At 42.8% G+C, this 23,525-nt stretch overlaps 1 protein-coding gene and 2 pseudogenes across 1 annotated transcript; all 3 read right to left on the bottom strand.

The window, feature by feature from the left end:
- Positions 1-4,629: 4,629 nt before the first annotated feature.
- LOC123104591 (protein DETOXIFICATION 40-like) lies at positions 4,630-12,017 on the bottom strand (annotated as a pseudogene).
- Positions 12,018-17,022: 5,005 nt separating this feature from the next.
- Positions 17,023-19,208, bottom strand: LOC123101504 (protein DETOXIFICATION 40-like; annotated as a pseudogene).
- A 789-nt stretch (positions 19,209-19,997) lies between these two features.
- On the bottom strand, positions 19,998-21,584 carry LOC123104590 (putative F-box protein At1g47790). The gene is made up of 2 exons (XM_044526464.1): positions 21,531-21,584; positions 19,998-21,438 (listed from the first exon to the last, which is right to left on the bottom strand). Exon 2 carries the CDS (start codon positions 21,427-21,429, stop codon positions 20,164-20,166), a length of 1,266 nt encoding a protein of 421 aa, XP_044382399.1. The 5' UTR covers positions 21,430-21,438; positions 21,531-21,584; the 3' UTR covers positions 19,998-20,163.
- Between the last annotated feature and the right edge of the window lie 1,941 nt (positions 21,585-23,525).

Here is a 23,525-nt window from a genome sequence, read left to right as displayed (position 1 = left end):
GAATCCCTTCAAACTAAACGCAAACTCGACTCGATCTATACGTGAATTGCTAACCGTGGTGTGTGGACATACACGAGCATGGCTGGCTCGCGTGCTGCTCCGGCCGGTCAGCTCCCAGCCCCAGCCACGCAAGCTTCTGGTCGAGTCAGAAGGGGCATGGAGTCTATCGCTTCTGGTAAGCAGCATCAGCATGCCAGGCCCAGAATCGCTTTTGCAGTTTTGCGTCTTGGAGTTGGAGAGGGAGAACGAATCTCTCTCGCACGCGACATACACCAGCATGGCCGGCTACGGCTACGCAGACTACACATGCACGCACGCGAACCGGCACCGCGACGTGCGCCCGTTAGACCGAACGGGGCCGCCCGACAAGAATGCCATCCCTGCCGCCGTTGCAACGTTGAAATCACGCGCAAAGTTAAACCCGATTTAAACTACTTTCTTACCGACGAAATTTGATTATACTACTACTAGTAGGAATTTATTTTTGGGATAAATGAGGTTAACCGTCAAGGATTCAGTGACGCAATGAAGATGTTAGGGAAAACAAGTAGTATTTTAGACAATGTTTCCGAAAAAAACTATGCTACTCCCACCGATCCATATTAATTGACACACATTTAGTACATACAAAGTTGTACTAAGTGCGCGTCAATTAATTTGGATTGGAGGGAGTAGTATAATTTTTTTTTGCCAAATAAATTGTTTAAGATAACTTGAAATCCATGGATTCTCAAGGTTATGTTGTACAATGTTAAAATCCGAATAGTCATTCCCCTAAAATATATCCGAATAGTCACTGTTCACTTTCCATTCTTTCTATAGATTTACCCTTATTCTCACAGGAATATTTTTTCCTTACATCTAGCCTACGTTGTAAGGGATTACTGGATGTGTGAAACCAACATGACATTAACAAAAATCACTTTGAGTTGAGCAGTGGCAGAATTTAAAAGCAATCTTTGATAATTATACGAAACCATACGAATGCACCAAGTTAAATTTTGCAAATATCGAGAAACTTCGATAATTATATTGACCTTCTCCACACTCGCTTACAAAAGGCCGACTCGATCTGGAGCCAACATGAGACTATACAGAGAAGTGTTGCATGCCAGTGAGCAGCAGCGGGTCGTCTTGTGTTTTCAAGGCGGTGCGGTCTGGATCCATGTACAAGAACACGTGGTGCTATACGTTCCATTACGGCGACCCGCCACGCGTGAAATCTTGTCATATGGAAACTGCAGCCACGGGCTACGGCGGCAAGCCTTACCCCATCTGCTGAGGTGGCTAGAGTAACACATGTTGCTTGTTAGATCTGTCGGTGTAGTAGTTTTGGCAACTCTATTCATGGGTGGTCTTTTCTGGCAATATGTTCATGCATATGGTCCTTTACGCAAAAAAATTGATGCATTTTCCTACAAACTTAGTCAAACTTTGCACCATTTCACTTCAGACAAAATATATATGCCTTCTTTGGGGAAACAGAGGGAGTAGCATCTTCTCTCGCATGGTTCAATACAATGATCACATGAGTTGCCTAACATGATTGTGATCTGTTCATTGTAATTTGCAGTGAATCGTTGTTATATATGATGAATTACTACTTTATGATCATATTATACATGTTGATTTTCATGCCATATAGATGCATATTGCTCTTCATTTATTTGTCTAATCATTGGTTAGGTTAGTTGAAAGATCAATAGAGCGAGGGATGTCAAAGTCAAGTCTACCTCACTAAGGACCAATATATAATTGAGCCATTTTTTGATGAGTGAGTGGTGATGCGAATGATTATTATGGATGTCGGTCTATAGACTTATAGACACATTACAACATTGCCTATAGTTTGTCATGAATTCTCTCATTGTTCAGTGCACGTACCTATTCCTATATTTATAAGTCACTCTTACTTGGAGAGCAACAACAACAACAACAACAAGTTTAATTTTACATGCACTTTTATTATCCGTAATTACTTATTTTGAAAATACAAAAAAAAACTATTGGCCACACTCATAACTTGTTGCAACTAGCAAATAAGTTTTGGCCACACTCATAACTCATTGGGGGACACAGTCAGGTTCTTGATCAGTGTTGCAGAATTGATGACCGAGGCTATTGTTCTCAACTAAGGGAAACTTGTGTGATAGCTACAAAAACTTACACTTGGGCGACCAAAAACTTGTATTCCCATACATTGGTGTAAGATAGCACCTCCCAACCCAGGTATCTTGTAGATAAAGTTTGAGAAGTCAATAAGGTTGTTGACCAAGATGTCAAGCAAACTTTGAAGCAAGATTGCTTATGAGCTAAGAACTGGGTGGGTATATATACATAACCTTCCATCTAGAGAATTTTAGATAGTAGGCTGTGAAGTATCTCATTTTCTTTTGTACAATGGTCCGCGAAAGATTGATAAAGAAAGAACTCATAAGCTTCTCTCCCTAGATATTGTGTTCATTGTTCTTCTGCTTGACTGAATTATGTCATTGGTAAGTGCGATCGAATGACCCCTGTGTCTCCCCAAGTTTCACAACACATTATCATCACGAATTTCTCTAAGGGAATAGTATGTCAATTTGTCCTCTTCTTGGCTTACATTGTTCTTCTTTGTTGGTGAATCAAGAGCACCAGGTCTTTGCGAGGGCATGCTCAACTAGATACTGAAGCATCTGGTAAAAAAAATAGATCATGGAATATTTATGTGTTCTAGATCATACACTTGAGCACACTAGGATATTTTTGGTGCTTGTTTGTTTCATATAAGGCAAATAGATAATGAAGCAGACGCACGTCATGCCCCTTTATTTATATAAAGTAAATATATATTCAGTGATAATACATGAAATGTCAGGGATCACATCAAAATAAAATTTTAAGCTTACCATGGATAGCAACAACTACCTCACATGGGATATGTATGCTAAGATTCTCTTACATCACGATCCCTCACCCAGACTACCAACCAGCCTAAAACTAGGACAATTGGCCCTTTTGTTTCTAAAAATGTGAAATCTTTGCTTTTCTTGAGACACCACTTGAACTCAGACCCGAAGATGTACCCAATCTATGGAAATCCCTGAAGGGTTGCTACGAACATCAAAGGCTAGTCATGCTTACACAAGCACGGAATGAATGGATAAACCTGCACTTCCAATACTTCAAGTCTGTGACATCATAAAACTCAGCCATGAACAAGGTTGTCTCTCAATTAAAATTGTGTAATGGGAAAGTTACCCATGCTGATACTATAGACAAGACCGTATGTTCGTATCTTCCTTCCATCCCACAAATATGGTATTGCGAGAGCATTACATGCATCCTCTAAGAAAAAGAGCAATACGTGTATATGGATCATGCCAACTATTATGAGTTTATGTCTGTCATATTGGTTGTAGGGAAGAAAAATGTACTTCTGAAGAATCATAGTGCTTGTCCCAGGCGTACCATGCTATGCTTAGAGTAAATTCCATCATTTGAAATACTGAAAGTTCCATTGGTCGCAGAAAGGACAATGGGCAATGCTAAGGGAGATAAAAGAATATGGGTAGTTCATTCAAAAAAAAGAGTAAAACAAAAGAGGTAGATGAAAATTCAAGAAGGCATATACAAAGTGTTGAACCATGTAATAAACAATATGGTTGTTTTAGGTGTGGAAATGATGAGCATTGGCCTCACAACTGTTCAACACCTAGGCATTTGCTTACATATAGTCAACTAGAAGAGGAAAAGCACAAAACAAGAAGCATGGATGACAATTTGCTACAAAGCATGATGCTCTTCTAGACAATGAGAAATATGATGACATGCTTGGTGATGACAAGTCTCGTACTGTTGATTTTAAGCTAGATTACGTGACCTTCCAGATGATCTTGATAATACCCCATATCAATGTTGATCCCCATGGAGACCTGCATCAATCCATTAGTTATTTAATCAGATACAATTTATTTCCTACATGAGTTGCACCATTACATTGTAGCTTTACTATCTTGTTGGGCCTCGAAGTGCATTTGTATGTAGGATATTGTCTTCGCCTTTCTCCCTTTTTGGTAGCAGTTTTGTGTTTCTAATACTCACATTATTTGATCCGACAAACAAGAACTAATTGAGATGCTAAGGACTTGTAAGATGTCCCTTGCCAGCTCCATACTTCGGATGGTTCAATAAATCTAGGGTCTCTAGGGAAAAAAGTCATAGTACTACAAGGGTCGAATCCGGCTTGAGGTAACCAATAGACTAATAGAAAGAAGATCCTATGCCTGCATGAATTAATATTCCATTCATCATAACAACAACATATTGACTAATTTAACTCATAACAAAACATCCACCGGAAGAATTGCATAGATAATCATAATCATGTTCAACACCTATCTTGACATTGAAGCACATATGAAATATGTGACAACATAGATACTACTGTAAACACATAGCCAAGGGGTGATCTTGATGACAAATACAATGAGTCCCCCTCCGATAGGGTGTCAGCAATTTGTCTTATGGTTTCCTCTCTGTCTCGCGGTCATCCCTCTGACAACGTATTTTACACATTTCAGGGAGATCGACTTGCTAACGAACCCTGTCTCTGTTGATTATGTAGACAAGTCAACCATAGGATGTTTGTCATTCTTGTCCTGCCAATAGAGGTGTATTGCCTTCCCACCTCTGCAATCTTTTCATAGCATCAGCTACCTGCAATCATATGAGAAGGCAATATGTTTCTCTTAGTTAACTAGGTAACTATCTATAGTGCTAGATGATAATGGCATGCCCTTGACAAGGAACATAATGTGACTATGGCGTATTAGTATTCTAGGGATGTTTAACTTTGCAGTGTGTAATTTAATAATTAATTTTCTCTTAATGTTGGTTCAGATTTGTATCCATTCATTGTGGCTTTGTAGGTCGTGATGTCTATTACGATTGAGGGGAATCCCATGTTTACCTCTTTGTTCCAGTCTGTCCTCAAGGTAACCCACACTAGGATCACAGTCGGCATCAATGTACCTCCAATCATACCACTCCATATGCCCTACATTTTGTGTCATCCACTTTGTTATAAGTAAGAAATGCATGATTGATCAAGCTAAAGTTATCTAGAACCATGCATAGGTGCCTTACCACTGCACCGAGGTCGAAGTAGAAGCCAAGGAGGAAGCCAAGGGGGATGCCCACGGCATAGTAGTAGCCGATGTTGACATAGGCGACAAACGCTTGCCAACCACAGCCCACGGCTACCCCTGCTTATATCATCTACATCATTGTGTGCCCACAATAAATGAATCAAAATCTTTGGTTGCTTTTGTCTAAAGCTGAGAGCTCTTTAGCTTAAAGCTGAAGGGTGACAAAAGGCTTGTGTTTAGTGTCTAAAAGCATGTTTGGAAAAGTTGTGAATTTCGTGAGGCCATTGGTATTTAGCTTAAGTGAGGGCTACATACTACTCCCTCCGTCCCATGTTAGTTGTCGTGGAAATGGATGTATCTAGACGTTGTTTTAGTGCTAGATACATCCGTTTGCTCGACAACTAAAATGGGATGCATGAAGGGAGTAGTAAATTACCAGTGAGCATAATACAACCCCCAAACAGCCACAAACCTTGGACCATTTCTCTCTCTTTCTGTTCTAGTATACCTGATAGTACTGGTTGGATGCCATTGAGGATTATGGTGAGTGCCAGGAGTGGGGTCATCTTGGACACGGCTACTGCCACATTTTCGCCGTCGGTGTAAATGTAGCTGATGTAATCACTACAGAGCAGGATGACTACCGAGATTATAACTGATAGGACGAACGACAACATTGTCACCACCACAACTGAGAATGCCGCTGACTTGGGGTTGCCCGCACCAAGCTCATTGCTCACCCTCACACTGCATTGCTCGTTAAACATGTAAGAATCTAGTTTATTTCAACTGCTACAAACTGATGCAAGTGAAAACTATAGAATGACAACTTATTTACCTGGTTGCTGCGTAGAATCCAAGTGGAATCATGAGCACCCATTCAGAAATGGTCATGCTGCGAACACACACAAACACAACAGAATGATTAATTGGGTCATCATCTGATTCTGAACAATGGCAGCAATCAATTTATGTACAGTTATTAAAGAGAAGTTTAACTAAAATCAATTACCAAACAGCGAGCGATGCGAGAACCATTTCGGGGTCCTTGAGGAGGCCAGCAATGAGCACCAGTATCTGGAAGTACCAAGTCTCCAGGTAGAGCATGACAGCAGAGGCAAGGGACAGCTTCAAAAATTCAGGCAGATCGGAGAATGCCTACAGGGAGAATCCAGTCCACGTGAGGCGGCATCGGCTGCTTGTGATGATGTAGACGAACTGCCCGATGACGATGATCCACCAGCTGGTGCTGAGCATGAACGAGGCGCCCAGAAGCCCCAGCCCAAACTGGTAGACGACGAGGTAGCTGAGGACGAGGTGGACGACGAGCGTGGCTGCCGAGATGTAGGCGCTCGGCGCTATAATGCTCTGCGCCTGCAAGAATTTCTGGATCGGGAAGTTGGCGGCGTAGGCGAAGATCTGCGGGATGAGGCCGTGCACGTAGATGGCCGCGGCGCGTGCGATCTCAGGGGACTCGCCGAGGAGGATGAGGATGGGGCGGGAGAACACGTAGAGGACGGTGATAGGGACGCCGGTGGCCATGAGCAGCACGGTGGAGCGTTGCATGTAGATGCCCAGCATGTCCAACTTGTTTGCGCCGTACGCCTGCCCGCACAGCATCTCCACCGCGCTCCCCATGCCAAGCTGCAAACCATTGCAGAGTTATCAACAGGTATTTTGCAACGGAATGTATCCGGCGCACCCACACTTATGGTGCTATCGCTGCACCGGATGCTATAGAATGTTTAAAAAAACTAAAAACAAATTTAGCATATTGACACAACATTGATCGCTGCATGTTCTCACACAATTTCGTCTCAAAATTTAAAATATTTCTTGAGATATAAAAATGACAAATTTGACATAATATGATAATGGGTAAAATCTAAAGCCCAACTATGTTATGTACTACCTCTCTCTCTCAGTTTACAGGGCGTGTGCGTGCCCCTAGGTCGTCAATTTGACCAACCTAATACAAGTCATATATTACAAAAAATATACCAATATAAACTTCAGATGTTTTATTTTTAAATCGTATAATTTTTGTGTTATATAGCTTATATTAAGGTGATAAAATTGGCAACCTAGGTATACGCGTAGGACTTGTAAACTGAAACGGAGGTAGTACTATTCAGTGTCAAATTTATCATTTTTTGCTTTCCTAGCTATGTTTTGAATTTTGACTTCAAATTTTCTGACAGCCTACACTGATGTAGCATGAGTGTACTAATTTTTTTCAGAATATTTTGAACAATTAAAAATGTGCAACATTTGTTTGGTGCACCGACGCACATATATTCTCCCATTTTGCCCCCCCCCCCCCTAATCTGTCTCCCTCAGTCTTTGAGTTAAAAACCAAGAGATCTTTTGGGGTTTGCGGTACTGTTGTTTGTTTAGTAGAGGCAGCCACGGTCGTCTAGAAATTGGAAGTGTTATAAGCCGGTTATAAGATATGTCAGATCAGATTTTTGTCTAGTTGGAGGAAAGAGCAGAGGAGAGAGAAGAAAAATGGGTTGTAGATTTACCGACGGCTTTAACACGTGCCCCGGCACCATTTTTGTGGGAGAAATATGGGCCACATATTATCAGCACAGCAATTAGGTATGACTAACTATTATATGAGTGGGCTATTAGGTTAGTTATAAATGGCTTGACAACTTTATATAGCCCGTTGTTGGCTATACTATTAAACTTGCTCTCAACGACATTTCTTGCACTTCAGAAATCGGCAAGATTCAAGCACTTTACTACATGTGGGTTATTGTAGATTTTATCCTAAACCGTTTCTGTAAAATGTTTTATTTGAATATTAATTAAAATAGTACATACATGATGGTCTGATATGTCTCAGAACTAGTTGGCTGGCCAAGTAAAACTAGCATATATTCTACTAAATGCAGCGATACTTTGGTTTGTTCCTATTGACAATTATGTTGACTACTCCATTCCAAAATGTTTACCCCAAATAAATTCCTCCATTCCAAATGATATAACGTACACGTTTTTTATGATATAACAGTGACCAATATGGTTTGGGTAACTATACATGGACTAGTTCATATAAAAATGATTGTAGATATATTTTCCAAGGGACAAAAAGTACACGTATTTTTTAAAATGTTTTTTTTTGCGGGCATATTTTTTAAAATGTGTGAACATTTTTTAGCAAGGGACGACCATTTTTTGGTATGTACATTTTCTTACAACGGGAAGAACATTTTTGTTGGGGAAACAAAACAGTACTTTGTGATCGTGCAGGTAGCTTCCTGCAGGATATGTCGACATTGATTATAACATGCCTAGGTGAAAAAAAAAACTTTGGGTTGAATAGGGAAGTTCTGTAATACGAGATCTTAACTCAAAATAAATCTCTACATCAGACTACTAATTGGAAGTCAAAACTGAAAATTTTATAATGTGATATTTGAACATAAAACAGTTTCTAACATCAAAATCCTGTGTGGAAGTCAGATTTGTAGTAGAATTTCGAAGTAGCGGGAATTTACCACTAATTATTGTCTACTCCTCCGCTGATAAATATAAGATGTCCTAACTTTTTTATGAATCCGGATGTATATAAACATGTTGTAGTGTGTCACTTCACTCATTTCAGTATATATGTAGTCCATATTAAAATATTCACAACATCTTATATTTGTTAACGGAGGGAGTACTATAAAGTTTGGTAGTAGTTCCCTGTAGGATATCCAGCCATTGATCTTTCTTAGTCATTAGCATCCCAGATTTGATGAACTTTTGAACTGTCCATCCGCAAAGTACTAAATATGATTAATTTAGGACGCCGATAACTGGCACACATGTGGCATATACGACATGTACCCACATACCGTGTGTGGTGTGAGCAGGAGCAGCCCACACGGGCTGGGCGCGGCTACTTCGTGCCACACGCCCAACAAGTACTACTCATCTCCATCCCGTGCTTGTGGCATGAAGCAAAAATGCCCGCACGTCCTGACGCAGCTACGTTAGGTACCCCGCGGGATGACGACTTAGTTGCCAGCCTGGTTGGCAGATGTAGTTATCCGGAATGGCAAGTGTAGTTGTAAAAGCATGGCAACTCTATCTGTTTTGGTTAACTATAGTTGCCATGTCTAATTTATGGTAGTTGCTGCGTGTAATCAAACCGTAGTTGTCGTGTGTGATTAACTACTTGCCACATCTGGTCAAAACAGTAGTTGTCATGTGTGTTTACCTAGTTGCCACGTGTGGTCCAACCATAGTTGCCATGTATTGTTAATCACAGTTGCCATGTGTGTTTATCTGGTTGCCACGTATGCGCAACTGCAGTTGTCGTGTAGCAAGGAATCACAGTTGCAATATGTGTGTACCGAGTTGCCATGTTCGCGTAACTGCAGTTGCCATGTAGCAAAGAATCACAGTTGCCATGTGTGTGTACCGAGTTGCCATGTTCGCGTAACTGCAATTGCCATCCACAAGGTAGTAGTGTCGTGTGGGCGAAAAGCAGTTCACTCACACGCGCATGACCTAGTTGGTGACTGTGTGAGCGAAAAGTAGTTCGCCCACACAATGCAGCTGGCAAACAGCGTGGTGCGGGCGTGTGGGCAAACTTTTCAACGCCCACACACCAGCCCCGTCCTACGTGGCACACCAAATCCACCTTTTTCGTGTCAAGATTCGTGCAAAAGACAGTGAACGACGATCCAGGCGTGTTGGCGAGTTGGGTAATGCCCACACGTGTGGGCGTTAGTGTTTTCGTTAATTTATTTGAACTGCAGTGGGTCCTTTTTTTGTGAGCTGTTGATTTCGGTTTGTGCTTAATTTTTAATTAGAAAATACCCCGCACGTTGTTGTGGGAATTGGTTAATGAAAATTTTGGGTTGATAACATGGGAGCCAAATTTGAGATACGTATGACTTATTATTTAATTATGTATAATTGTAACAACATTTATTGAATATAAGTAGTAGAATATAATTGAATGAAAAATATTTTTCCAATCATAATTGAATGTTATAATAGAGTATCAATGTAGTTTAACTCTGTCGAAAGCATTTATGTATCCATGCATCTGACACGTTTGCCAGATACAGTTGGTAGTAGTATAGCGTTGTATTTATTATTTTATATGGAGAGCGGACTTTGTGAGTTTGTGGATGACACGGCCACAAATGATTCTGAGTATCTCGCCGCAAACACTTCAACGGGGAAGGGGGACAGCCCGTGATGTCAGAGCAGTGCGCTGGGGGCATGCAGCCGTAATGAGCTGAGTGCAAACTGTTGCCATGGCACCGGGTCCAACAAAATTGATTGTGTGTAGTCACTGTAAAAAAAATAGGATGACGTGTACTAGTAGCAACTCGATAAAATGTTAAGGCTAGCTGGCTAGTTGGCTCAACATAAGATTTTCTTTACTCCCAAATTTTAGCACGGCTGTTGTGATTAGCCACTGTTTAGCACGGCTGTTGTGGTTCCACTCGGGGCCTGAAGAGATTGTAAAACTCTGTGACGTCCTTGTTCCTCAATTAAATAAATCTACCTCTTTTAGAAAAATGACTACTACTTCACATGTGTTGTGACCCAATTAAATCCCCCACAAAAATATTTGTACTGGATTTGACAAACTGACAACTCTATCGAGGTGTCCAGTCAAGCTAAATTGAATTTGCATTTGTGAATGCATGGCACCTTGTGAATGGTACAACTTGTAATGTAATTTGCATGGCGCCCACGGTTTCAATAGGGAATAGGTGCTCCCAAGGGGCTCACACAATAACCACCAGCTGACAATGACATCAAAATTTGTAAGGACGCCGCAATCACGTGCCAAACAACTCCACTCTTTTCTCGAAACAAGTAATGTCTCTAGCAACACCATAACACGATATACGAAACAAAAAGACCACCAGAACATAACTAAAACTAAAGTAAAACACATAAAACGAAAACAAAACAACCGGCCACAATAACCTGCTAAAGAAAAATGATTATCCCATGAGTAAGAATGGCGCAACGAAGCGTGCATAGCCTCCAGTATCTTCTATTCCTAAATAGCTACAACCGCTACATTTTTCTTCCTAGACATGCAACCATGCCACATAAGCAAATCATACATGCAAGTCATAAATTACATATTTTTGCATTACTCTATGAATGCAGCGCCGCCACATCATATGTTCATGCATGTTACTCATAAGTCAACTTTTGCATTTGATTATGTATTGACGTTACCTATGTAGTTCACCCTTCGCACTTTAGGTAGAAATGACATTCTTTTAATTATAATTCATTTTTATACCCTTTGTATTTTCTTTTAAGCTTACATTTGCTTTTACATTAGTTTAGATGTTTTTTAGCAATTTTTATGCATTTCTTTTAGCAAGGTTCTCATAGCAACGCGTGGATCATCATCTAGTACAATCAATACTCTAAGCTATACGAAGCAATCAAAACAATACATGTCATTAGCCCCCTCCCCCCTTGTTCCGAATCTTTTAGTACTACCAGCCGTCGATGTGGATCAGACACGCATTTCTCTTTCTTTTTTTTTTGTCCCTTTTAAATGCGTGTCAAGGAGTTCAACTGAATCGCAGTTCATATGCAGCCGAGTTCCAAATATCCGAATCCCTATGCACACCTACGTGACTATTCGCAGAACCTCTATTTCTAAAAAGTAAAAAACTTGACTATTCACAGAAGTTGGAATGGAAGAAAGAACGTACCATGAGGCCGTAGGCGAAGAACTGGATGCCGGTGTTGCCGAGGGAAACGGCGGCGAGCTCGCGTGCCGAGATGGTCGGAGAAGATCCGCGTCGACATGGACATGAGGTAGTTGATCATGTACACCAGCACGGCGGGCGCCGCCAGGGGAACCAGCATCCGCATCTCCACCATCGTCGCCGCGCAGATCCGATGCACCCACGGCACCGACTCGTCGTTCAGGATGCTCTCAAGCTGCTTGCCCGCTCCATGCCCGCCGGCCGTCGGCTGCAGGGGTGTCAGCAGCGGGCTCTGTAGCTTGCTGTCCGCCGCCTCGCTGGCGCCGCCCATGGCGCGCACCATGCGTGGCTGAGAACGAAGACGCAGAGGAGCCCAGCGCTTGTGTGGGGGGTTTTATGAAGCTGCAACGGCCACCAGGGAGAAAATAGTACTCCCTCTGTAAACTAATATAAAAGTGTTTAGATCATTACTTTAGTATTCTAAACGCTCTTATATTAGTTTATGGGGGGAGTAATTTAGTTATTGTTGTGTCTGCTAGCTTTTGTGACCACTACTCTATATCTTTTCCATGCATCAGTTCAGATGCATCTTTATGCTTTGCATGTATCAATTATTAAAAAATGTGTAACATCCTAAAACGCTATTGCTATTGCCTAGAAATAAGAATTAGAATCAAGTTTGTATTTGTTCTGCGAAGAAATGCAATTCTACCGTGCATAGGATATATACTATGCAAGCCTCACCATCCAGCTTGTTGGAGATTCATGCAACATGTTATGTACTCCCTCCATAAAGACATAGAGATCACTACAGAGGGGAGTATTTGTTTTATGTCTTGTAATTCTATGACATCACATCAATCTGACAACATTTTTCATGGACAACTTTTGCCGGAGATTATATACACTATGCTTGGAAAATACTCAGGTGCTCCCGTGTGCTCTCCTTGCTGAATTTTTTTAAAGAACGATAACCCCAGCCATTGCATGCACACAATAATATATTATCAATAAGATAAAATTCATTAGCCGAATAAGTTCGATCCGGAAAAGAAAATCCGAGGACGTATGCCTCATAACAGTAACTCCTCCAAGCAAACACTAACCCTATGAAAAAAGACAGAAACAAAAGAAAAATACCGGAAGTACCTTTCTACACCCAGGAGCAAATGCTCCTGGTATGAATAGTAAAATTAAAAAACTAGAAAAAATGTTCAAAAAATTCTGAAATTTTTTTGTGACATACTTTCACAAATGTTTGATGTGCATGCAAAATTTCATTGCGAAATCACATTGGTGGAAGGTGTGCCAAAAAAAACAAAATCAGAGCTCCAAAATGCTTTTGTAAGTAACATTTTCAGAGCATTGATTTTGTTTTTTACCACGCCTTCCATCAATGTGATTTTGCGATGAAATTTTGTAGGCACAACAAACATTTGTGAAAGTATGGCACAAAAAAATTTCAGATTTTTTTGAATTGTTTTTGAATTTATTTGATTTTACTGTTCACACCAGGAGCATTTGCTCCTGGGTGTAGAAACTCCACGTCCGAAAAATACACAACTCCTAGGCTAAGCCTTCACGAAGAAAATGTCGCACATGCGCCAATGATGACGAGTCCAACCATATCTTGGTCTCGGATTTTCATTCCCAAAGTCGAGTTTCGATCCACCACATTCAGCGAGAACATTACACAGCCGCAGGTCGGCAAGATCTTGTGTTTCTATCGGATTGCACAAACTTGTCGTTGAAGCCTTCTCTACCATCATCACTTGTCCAGCTACATATGCCTTAATAGATGGATACCTCTAGAGAAGATACCGGTAGACATAGACGCCCTTGCTGCCTCACCTCTCGTCACCGTCACACCACCTTCAATCCACAGCAACAGGCATGATTTGTCGTCTCTATAGGAGCCACCGCGTGTAACACATGCCGGCAGCAGGCATGACTTGGCGCCTCACAGCAAAGCTCGTTGGGCTATGTATGTATTAAATATGTATGTTTCAGTTAGGATCTTGCATCCACCTCTGTATTGCTGCAATGATTCGAGGAAGCTTGGCCCATCACCTCTGTAATATTCTGTTCTGCCTTGTACGAGCGGCCAACATCCAACAACCAACGCCTAACAATAATCATTGATCCGCACCTGAACCGAATGTACAACAAGCGCCTACACTGTTCTTCTCCACGCCACATCTTCAGCATTTCATTCACCCCGGCGCGCACTGAGTATTGCCTCGGCTACAACCTCCCTCGGTGAGGTCCATCTTCCTCCCACTCCTCTGCTTTGGCTACTGTATGGGACATGGCCATGGCTATATTGATGTGGTGCTCGTCTGGTTGATGCTATATGCCCTACTCATGCATCGCTTCCTACTTGAGCTCTGTAGTTGTGGATCCATGCCATTTTAGGATTTGCAAGCTGTTGTTCATGTTTAGTTGCTATCATAGGAGCTCATGTGATGCTCTGGTTTACATGTGGATGCCCTGGTCCTATAGCTATGCGCCTGGATTTGCTAGATTGATCAGTGGCGTTCGTGCTAGGGCGATGATGATTAATCGTGGCTGAAATAAGTGTGCCTTTGAGCAATCGTGGCACCTGTGTGTATCAGGTTGGATCCTCCCTCTTGTCTCTAGAATCCTTCTTGATCCTGTGATACTTGTTGTTGTCCTTGGATGGTCATTCTTGTTGAGTGATAATCAGGGCAGCTCCATTGTATGAACTGATTGATCTGGTGATAAGAGATGACGGGGGTAGGTTATATGATCGAGGAAAGGTGAATCTGAGCCCGCTATGCAATAAAACTGTAGCTACCTCCCCTAATGTGTGTAGTATTGGAGGCAAAAGAGAACTTTTCATGTCTTGCTACTTTAAAATTCCAAAAAGGTTCATTCTTCATTTGCTGGTTACTTAACCATGATTTTTTTTGCTTTGGTTCTGGTTGAGATACTAAAGATTGTTTATATATGAAAATTGTAGACACTTGTAGTTTTGTATGCCTCAACTGTAGCTTAGGATCCAGTGCTGTAATGCTTTGCCTAATTAAAAATAACTCTAATCAATAATAGTGATTCTTTCCTTCTGATTTGAACTGAGAGAGGGCCACTGATTCTTGATCTTAAGGTGACCCCATTTTTCTATGCCTCATGCACATGCTGCTCTATGTTCCCTTTTAAAGGTTCTTGCTTCCATTTTGGGTTGGTTTTCTGCTCTTTATGTTCCCTTTTAGCGTTTCTTTCCGCTGTTGCTGCATTCCCTTTTTTGCATACTACATGCTCTTTTTGTATCTCATTCTGCATGTGACATAACTAACTAATACATCTTCTATCGGTATTCACATTGAGATGAAAGGTTATATCTGATATCATCTAGCTCAAGTAGGAACTTTCTGCTCCAATGTTTGCTATGAAAGGTTATAACTAATACATCTTCGATCAGTATTCACATTTCCTTGCCTGGTATATTTCAGTGCCTTGTGAAATGAATCGTTTATGTGTATGAAAGTTTTTAGAATATCAGAAAAATGTTTAGTTTTAGTGTCTAGTTCACTGCCAATTCTCTTACTGCTTTTGTCGTGACCATGCAAATCAATTATCCTGTGGATTGACTATTGCTTACCTTGCATTGGTTTATTTTGCTATTTGTGGCCTATAGTAAACTCATCTATCATGGATGGTTACTTTGATTTTTTAGATGTAAACAGTTTCTCAAACCTTCCTACTAACTTGACCATTATTTGCTTAATTACAACATTTGGACCGGCACCCTCGCACTAAGGCGCCCAGCCGGCTCGCCGCAAGTACAGCTACGCCGCCGCCTCCCCGGGGGGCTGCAAGGTGAAGTGGACAGCCGAGGAGAACCCGCACGATGGGGCCGGGCTCTCAAGTGGGAGGCGGAGCTTGCCTCCCCCAACGACGACCGCTTCGATCGCAAGTGGAAGTGGGAGCCCAAGTCCAAGCCAGGTGCCGCCGGAAAGGCCAAGACCAAGCTCGAGGAAGCCAGTGAGGATGACAAGAATAAGCCGGAGAGGAAGTGAACGTAGATCGAGGAGGTCCTCGCCGGCTACGACGCCATCTTCAAGGTACTCAGTACAAAAGATGAACTTTTTGTGAGGGTTTCCAGTATATTTCCGACAGGTTATAGTAGTTTAAAGATTGCAGTGGAATTTCAGTAGAATGCTAAGTCAACTTACTTAAAGTTTGTATACTGCCAAGTTAATTTACTCCATTCTTAAATGAATGCTGCCAAGTTCCACAGATGCATGACTAAATTTAAGAGAAAGACTGCAGTAGCTTAAAATGGAACTTCACTGTTTTGAGATTGCAGTGGATTTTGACTTGGTGCTGTACTGAAACTTGTCTTGTTAGATTGTTAACTTGCTGATGCTTTCTTGATTGTGTTAATTTTGTGGAGTATTGTATTTCATGCTTAGTGCTGCACCAAGATTAGTATCTTGAACCACTCCAGTATTGCTTGAACTACTCCAGGAGATCATGTTAATTCTATTAATTCTATAGAGTAGTTTCAGTAATTTTACAGCAGCAGTACTCTTGCCTGCATATCCTTTTGTAAAAAAATTATTTTATCCTTTCCTCTACAGGATGATGACTATCTAATGGTGATTCCATATTCCCACATTTTTTGCCTTCATGTTGCAAGCTCTAAAGCTGCCCCTGCAATTTACTATCACAAGACATGTCCGGGCAGCAAGTCTCCTGTGGCGGTTACATTTAAGATGGTTTGCTTGTTCCAACCTCGATATCTGCCTTTATATTCTTGTTGTTGTCTTTGGAGTGGAAGGTACCACCTGGTGGTATGTTGCTATTTTCACTTTGTTCTGAACAAGGCATGTATAGACTTCAGATTTTAATTCCTATCTCTCTGTCGTAAAAAGTAATATATTGGTTCTGTGTTTTGTCTCTGGTCGAATGAAAGCACCGACCTTGATTTTATCTTATAACCTGATGTTCATCTTCAGTCCCATTATGTTTTGCTTCTAACACAATTGGTTGTCTACACATGTTATTCCTGTGCTCTTACCGACAAGTTGTTTCATACTTTGTCTAAACGTTTTGACCGGCACCGTCGCGCCAAGGCGCGAACCCGATCTAGTAGATACTACTACTGTAAACCCGTAGCCATGGGGGTGAACTACTGCACCCCACCGAGAAGGAGCTTGGAGGTAATCTTGATGACAAAGACAATGGGTCCTCCCTCCGATAGGGTGCATGGAAGCAATTTATCTTTTGGTTTTGTCTGTCTCACGGACATCCCTCTGACAACGCATTTTACACATTTCAGGGAGATTGACTTGCTAACGAACCCCGTCTATGTTGATCATATAGACGAGTCAACCATAGGATGTTTGTCATTCCTGCTCTGACGATAGAGGTGTCTTGTCTTCCCACCTCTGCAATCTTTTCATCGCTTTGGACACCTGCAATCATATGAGAAGGGAACTAGGTAACTATCAATAGTGCTAGAGGATAATGACATGCCCTTGACAAAGAACATAATGTGAGTATGGTGTATTGGTTTTTTGGGGTGTTTAACTTTGCAATGTGTAACTTCACAATTAATTTTGTCTTAATGTTGGTTCAGATTTGTATCCCTAGAATATCATGGTCTTCAAGCCACTCTGTCTAGCTAGAGCTTACAGAAACTCATTGCGGTCTTGTAGGTCATGGTGTCTATTACGATCAAGAGGAATCCCATGTTTACCTCTTTGTTCTAGTCTGTCCTCAAGGTAACCCAGACTAGGATCACAGTCGGCATCAATGTACCTCCAATCATACCACTCCATATGCCTTACATTTTGTGTCACCCACTTTGTTATATGTAAAAAAAAATGCATGGTTGATCAAACTAAAGTTATCCGGAACCATGCACCTATGCCTTACCACTGCACCGAGGACGAAGTAGAAGCCGAGGAGGAGGAAGCCAAGGGGGGGATGCCCACAGCATAGTAGCAGCCGATGTTGACGTAGGCGACAAACGGTGGCCAACCATAGCCCATGGCTTCCCCTGCTTATAACATCTACATCACTGTTTTCGTCCACAATAAATGAATCAAATTCTTTGGTTGCGTTTGTCTAAACCTGAACGCTCCTTAGCTCAAAGCTGAAGGCTGACAAAAGGCTTATGTTCTGTGTCTAAGGGCTTATTTGGAATAGTAGTGAGGACTAAATACTACTCCTAGTAAATTACCGGTGAGCATGCAAAAAATACAACCCCCAAACAGCCACAAACACTAGACCATTTCTCTTACTGTTCTAGTATACCTGATAGCACCGGTTGGATGCCATTGAGGATTATGGTGAGTGCCAGGAGTGGGGTCAGCTTGGACACGGCCACTGCCACATGTTCGCCGCCGGTGTAAATGTAGCTGATGTAGTCATTGAAGAGCTGGATGACTACCGAGATTATAACTGATAGGACAAACGACAACATCGTGACCACCACGACTGATAACGCCGCTGATTTGGGGTTGCCCGCACCAAGCTCATTGCTCACCCTGACACTGCATTGCTCGTTAAACATGTACGAATCTAGTTTATTTCACCTGCTGCAAATTGATGCAAATGAAAGCTTCAGAAGTGGCAACTTTACCTGGTTGTGGTGTAGAATCCAAGTGGAATCATAAGCACCCATTCTGAAATGGTCATGCTACAAACACACACAAACACAACAGAATTCAAGCAGTAGTTATCATCATCTGAACAAAAGAGGCAAGTAAGCCAAGTTTCACTAAAATCAGCTACCAAACAGCGAGCGATGCGAGAGCCAGTTCGGGGTCCTTGAGGAGGCCGGCAATGAGCACGAGCATCTGGAAGTACCATGTCTCGAGGCAGAGCATGACAGCAGAGGCAAGGGACAGCTTTAAAAATTCAGGCAGACCCGATAATGCCTGCAGGGAGAATCCAGTCCACGTGACGATGTAGACGAATTGCGCGATGATGATGATCCACCAGCTGATGCTGAGCAGGAGCAAAGCGCCCAGAAGCCCCAGCCCCAGCTTGTAGACGACGAGGTAGCTGAGGACAAGGTGGACAACGAGCGTGGCCTGCCCAGATGTAGGCGCTGGGCGCTATCATGCTCTGGCCTGCAAGAATTTCTGGATCAGGAAGTTGGCGGCGTGCAGGATGAGGCCGTACATGTAGATGGCCGCGGCGCCAGCGATTTCGGAGGACTCGCCGAGGAGGATGGGATCGGGCGAGAGAACAGGTAGAGGAAGGTGAGTGGCACGCCGGTGGCCATGAGCAGCACGGTTGAAGGTTGCATGTAGATGCCCAGCATATCCAACTTGTTGGCGCCGTAGGCCTGCCCGCACAGCGTCTCCACCGCGCTCCCCATGCCGAGCTGCAAACCGTTGCAGAGTTATCAAGGAGTGTTCTGTAGCCACAAAAGGATGCGGGTTTGTTAGAAAATAAACCGCGACGGGTGTGTGTCCGTGGTCACCAGTGTGTGTGTGTGTGTCCGGACGCCGGTGCGTGACCACGGTATTGTTCAGTCCAAGTCGAGACGGGTTTGAGGCCAGGCTTGCCATCATCATGCATGACTCCAAAATAGCTTAGCTTATCTGTTTGCCGCAGAGGAGCTCCCTGGCATCCTCTGCATTTTACATGGAAGCAATGAAGAAGAGAGCCTGTAAATCACCATAGCCAGAGATTGCCTGAACCACTTCTCAATTATTCACTCGGTATGAGCCGCCCACAGAAGCAGTGTCCTGGGTTCCCAAGCTAAGAGTAGTGAAAAGATTCATCACGAGTTCGCAAGATTTTTGTCCGTTCAAAACTTGAGCGGGCTACAAGCACAAAATACAGTAAAAAGAAATGGTGACAACTGAAAGCAGCCACAAGGCAGAAGAAAAACAGAGAAACAAAAAATGTAACTCAGTGACACCAATGTACACCAGGTAGCATTGAACATTCCAGGAGAACATAAATGTGCTAGCAAATGATTATCTGTTCCAAGAAAGCAACAAATTATGCATCCTGTACCGAACCCACATGTTGCACTGGGAGCAGCATATTATAGTTTGAAACACCGCATTCAAAAGCTTGTTTATTACGAACTGGCCATAGGTATCTAGTAACTCATTGACCAAACTCCTGAAATTGCCATACTAAATGGAACGAACAAAAAATGAAAAAATTGCAAACCTTCTCACGCAAAATGTATTGGAGATTAACATAATATACTTTGAAGGCACAAAGGTACTTTTTCAAAGATGCATGCATCAGAACATTATCTCACTAATTGTTCACATTTAGAACATAAGGTGAACAGCCAGTACGATGTATCATTCCTGACCTCATCAGTGACAGCTACGCTATAAACTCAGCACGCTTCCTGTGTAAATGCAAATTGATCTGGGATCTCTCAGTTCTAGTGCATCAGCATAAGTGTCATTTCTTGGATCATAACTTTGCAGGAATCCCTCTCCTTGCTCTCCACCACTTAATATACCTTCCAGACAATCCATCCCACTGAAGAAAATTCTCCCATCATCTAACATGAGAAAAGGATACCAAAAAAGCCTAGCAACATGTGAAGGCAAGCTGTATTTCTTGACCCAGATACCTTTCTCAAAATCTGTCAAAAACCACAAGTCCATAGATACCTTATGAATATTATGAACCAGAACTAAGCAGCCGTTCAACTCAGCCAATGATAACTGGAGCTCAAGCTGTGAGTAACTGTATTTCTTGTTCTCTTGCACAAACCTCTTGACCTGTTCTGGACCAGGTAGAACACCCCACTCCTCCGCCTCGAGGTTGAATGAAGCTATGCTACCAGGCTCAATGGTTATAACCCCGGTTTCAAAGTATGTGTAGTGAAAATCCATCAAGAAGTACACCACCCCATCGACGACCACGCATCTCATCTGACGACCGGTACAGATACGGGGCGGAGGGTCCTGCTTCCTCCTCCAGCTTCCATGGTTGGTGTCATCAAAGGTGATAACCTCACATACCTGCCGGTCACGAATGCTACAGATGCGGAGCGCCTTGTACTCTCTGGTAGAGGAGACCTTCCCAAAAGCGCACCACTCGACATGGCAGCCCCATTTTCTTCCCTGTACCTCCAGCTCATGCTCCAATTCCTTTGAGTGGCCCATCGGTAAGTCGAGAGTAGCTCCAGTGACCGGGTTCAGCACGCAGAAGGTCCTAGAGTACACATTCCAGTGGAAGCACACGAGGTCTAGCCGGCTGCGCACAACACAGATGCTATCATGCTCCTCCTTGCTTGAGCTCCGGTGAACGGCATCGCCCGACTCGTTCACCATAACAATCTCATACCCGGTGACTGGAATCCGCCTCACGACGTTGCCCGACAGATCCGAAATCGCAACGCCGTTGACCTCACTGTCGTCGCGGTAGGCAATGGCGAGGAGCGGGGGCGCCGTGCGGTGGGTGGACTTGTGAGCCGCGACGAAGGGCGGATCGGAGGTGAGGGCGTGCCAGGCCGGGCAGACGGCGCGGAGGCGGCAGAGCTCCTTGGCCGGGATGCGGAGGAGGACCTCGTACAGCGCGTCCTCGGGCAGGTCGCCGGAGAAGGAGGCGGCGGGGCGCGGCCGCGGCTCCGAAGACGACATCGCCGTCGGCTGTGGGAAGTAGATGCCGTCGGTTAGCAGTCGACGGCGCCAAATCGACGACAGAATCAGATGGGGCTGTGCCGAGGAGGAGTTGGCCTTACCGAGAGCGCCGGCGGTGAGCAGCTGGGCGGCCGGGCGTCGCCGTAGAGGAGAAAGCGGCCGGCGGTCAGTCAGTGGTCAAGGGTTTGCGGATTGGGACTCTCCCGAAGTACCAATCAGTTGGGCTGGACAAAATGGGCCTCTCGCTTTCTCATTGACACAAAGAATTCTTAGCGGGTGCTCGGCCTGTGCTGCGTGGGGTGCGGCCCAATTGCCTCGCCGCGTCCGTAATTCCCCTCGCTCAGGTAACCGTTTTATTTTGTCTCAAAAAAAAGGTAACCGTTTTATTTTCCAGATTTGAAAAAAATCGTGAAATTCAAACAACCTGATTTGTTAGAAAATTTTTATGAATTTTAAAAATGTTCACTAATTCATAAAACCTTCATGAATTTGAAAAAAAAAGTTAATAAACTAAAATAATGTACATGGATTTGAAATGTTTTCTTCAATTTGAAAAAAGTTCATGATACTGAAAAATGTTCATGAATTTTACAAATATTCCAGAATATAAAAGATATGGTTAATTTAAAAATATTCATAAATTTTAAAAAATGATCACAACATTTAAAAACACGTTGATTTGAAAAAAATGTTCTAAATTTAAACCAGCAAATAAAAATACAGGACAAGGAAAGGAAAAACAAAATCAGAATAAAACCAATGTATACATGGGCTGGCTCACTATCTCCCGCGTGGAAGTTTTGTATGAGTAACATAGTATTCCCCGCAGCGACTAGGGAACAAGATTTTCCTACTGCCAAGCTTCGTTTTTTTGGAAAAAGGGCATATATTAATATAGAAAAATATACCAATTGCACTCGACCTTTGCGCCGATACAACGTCAATAATGAGCTTTTTTCATGCACACAGCCGCATTATTAAAAGAAAAGAAAAAACCTAGATTGTAAATTGCCCTTTTGTAATAGCCATTATGAAGCAAGCAAAGCTGATGCATCATTACTGTTGTTTCAATCTTTTTTATTTTTACCTGGATGGAATCTATATTGGTTCACAGTTTCTTTTTTGTTTTTTTGGTATTTTTTGTCTAATCTTGCTATATTTTCCTTGAAAATATGTAACTAATGAGGCTTCATCGCCATTGGGAAGTTGAAGTAACTAATGAGGCTTCATCGCCATTCACCTTTTATAGATACCCTTTGACCTTGTCCCAAGCATTATTCATTTGATTGGTATCAATTGACTACAACCTACATGGGGTCTAGATTTGGTCCCTCAACTCCAAAACCGGACAACTTGCACCCCGAATTTCTATGGACTTGTGGAGGGTTTAGGGTTAGGGTTTAAGAATTGAGGGATGAAAAGTATCCTTGGTCACAGTTTTGGAGTTCACGGATATAAAAAATTTACAGGAATATGAATGAGCACCGGTCAAAACCGGGGTGAGTCAACACCAAAAGCCGGTCAAAGCCGAGTCCAGGGACGAACCTTGTCCGGTTTCGGTAGTTGGGGGTGCAAGTTGTCCGGTTTTGAAGTTGATGGACCAAATCTAGACTTCATCAAGAGTTGAGGGACGAAAAGTATACTTTTCTCTATTATGAACCATAACTAAGCAGCCGTCCAACTCAGCCAATGATATCTGGAGTTTGAGTTTTGGGTAACCGTCGTAAACCTGGTTCTCTTGCACAAACCTGTGCACCGGCTCTGGCCCCTGTCGAACACCCATCCAATCCTCTGTCTCGAGGTTGAACGCAGCTATGCTACCAGGTCCAGTGGTTTTCATGCGAGTTCTGAAGTATGCGTAGTGAAAATCCATCAAGAAGTACACCACCCCATCGACGACCACAGATCCCGTCCTGCATCTGGATGAGATATAGCATGGAGGGGCCTGCTTTCTCCTCCAGCTTCCATGGTTGGTGTCATCAAAGGTGATAACCTCACATACCTGCCGCTGCCAGTAGTCACCGGTTCTAGAGACGCGGAGGACCTTGTACTCTCTGGTAGAGGAGACTTGCCCAATAGCGCACGACTTGGAGCAG

Source organism: Triticum aestivum, chromosome 5A, assembly GCF_018294505.1.
Source record: "Triticum aestivum cultivar Chinese Spring chromosome 5A, IWGSC CS RefSeq v2.1, whole genome shotgun sequence".
Taxonomy (NCBI): Eukaryota; Viridiplantae; Streptophyta; class Magnoliopsida; order Poales; family Poaceae; genus Triticum; species Triticum aestivum.
This window is presented reverse-complemented; position numbering and strand designations above follow the sequence as displayed.

Coding starts and splice junctions, on each gene's coding strand:
- LOC123104590 (XM_044526464.1), bottom strand. CDS start 21,429: ATGTCGTCTTCGGAGCCGCGGCCGCGCCCCGCCGCCTCCTTCTCCGGC.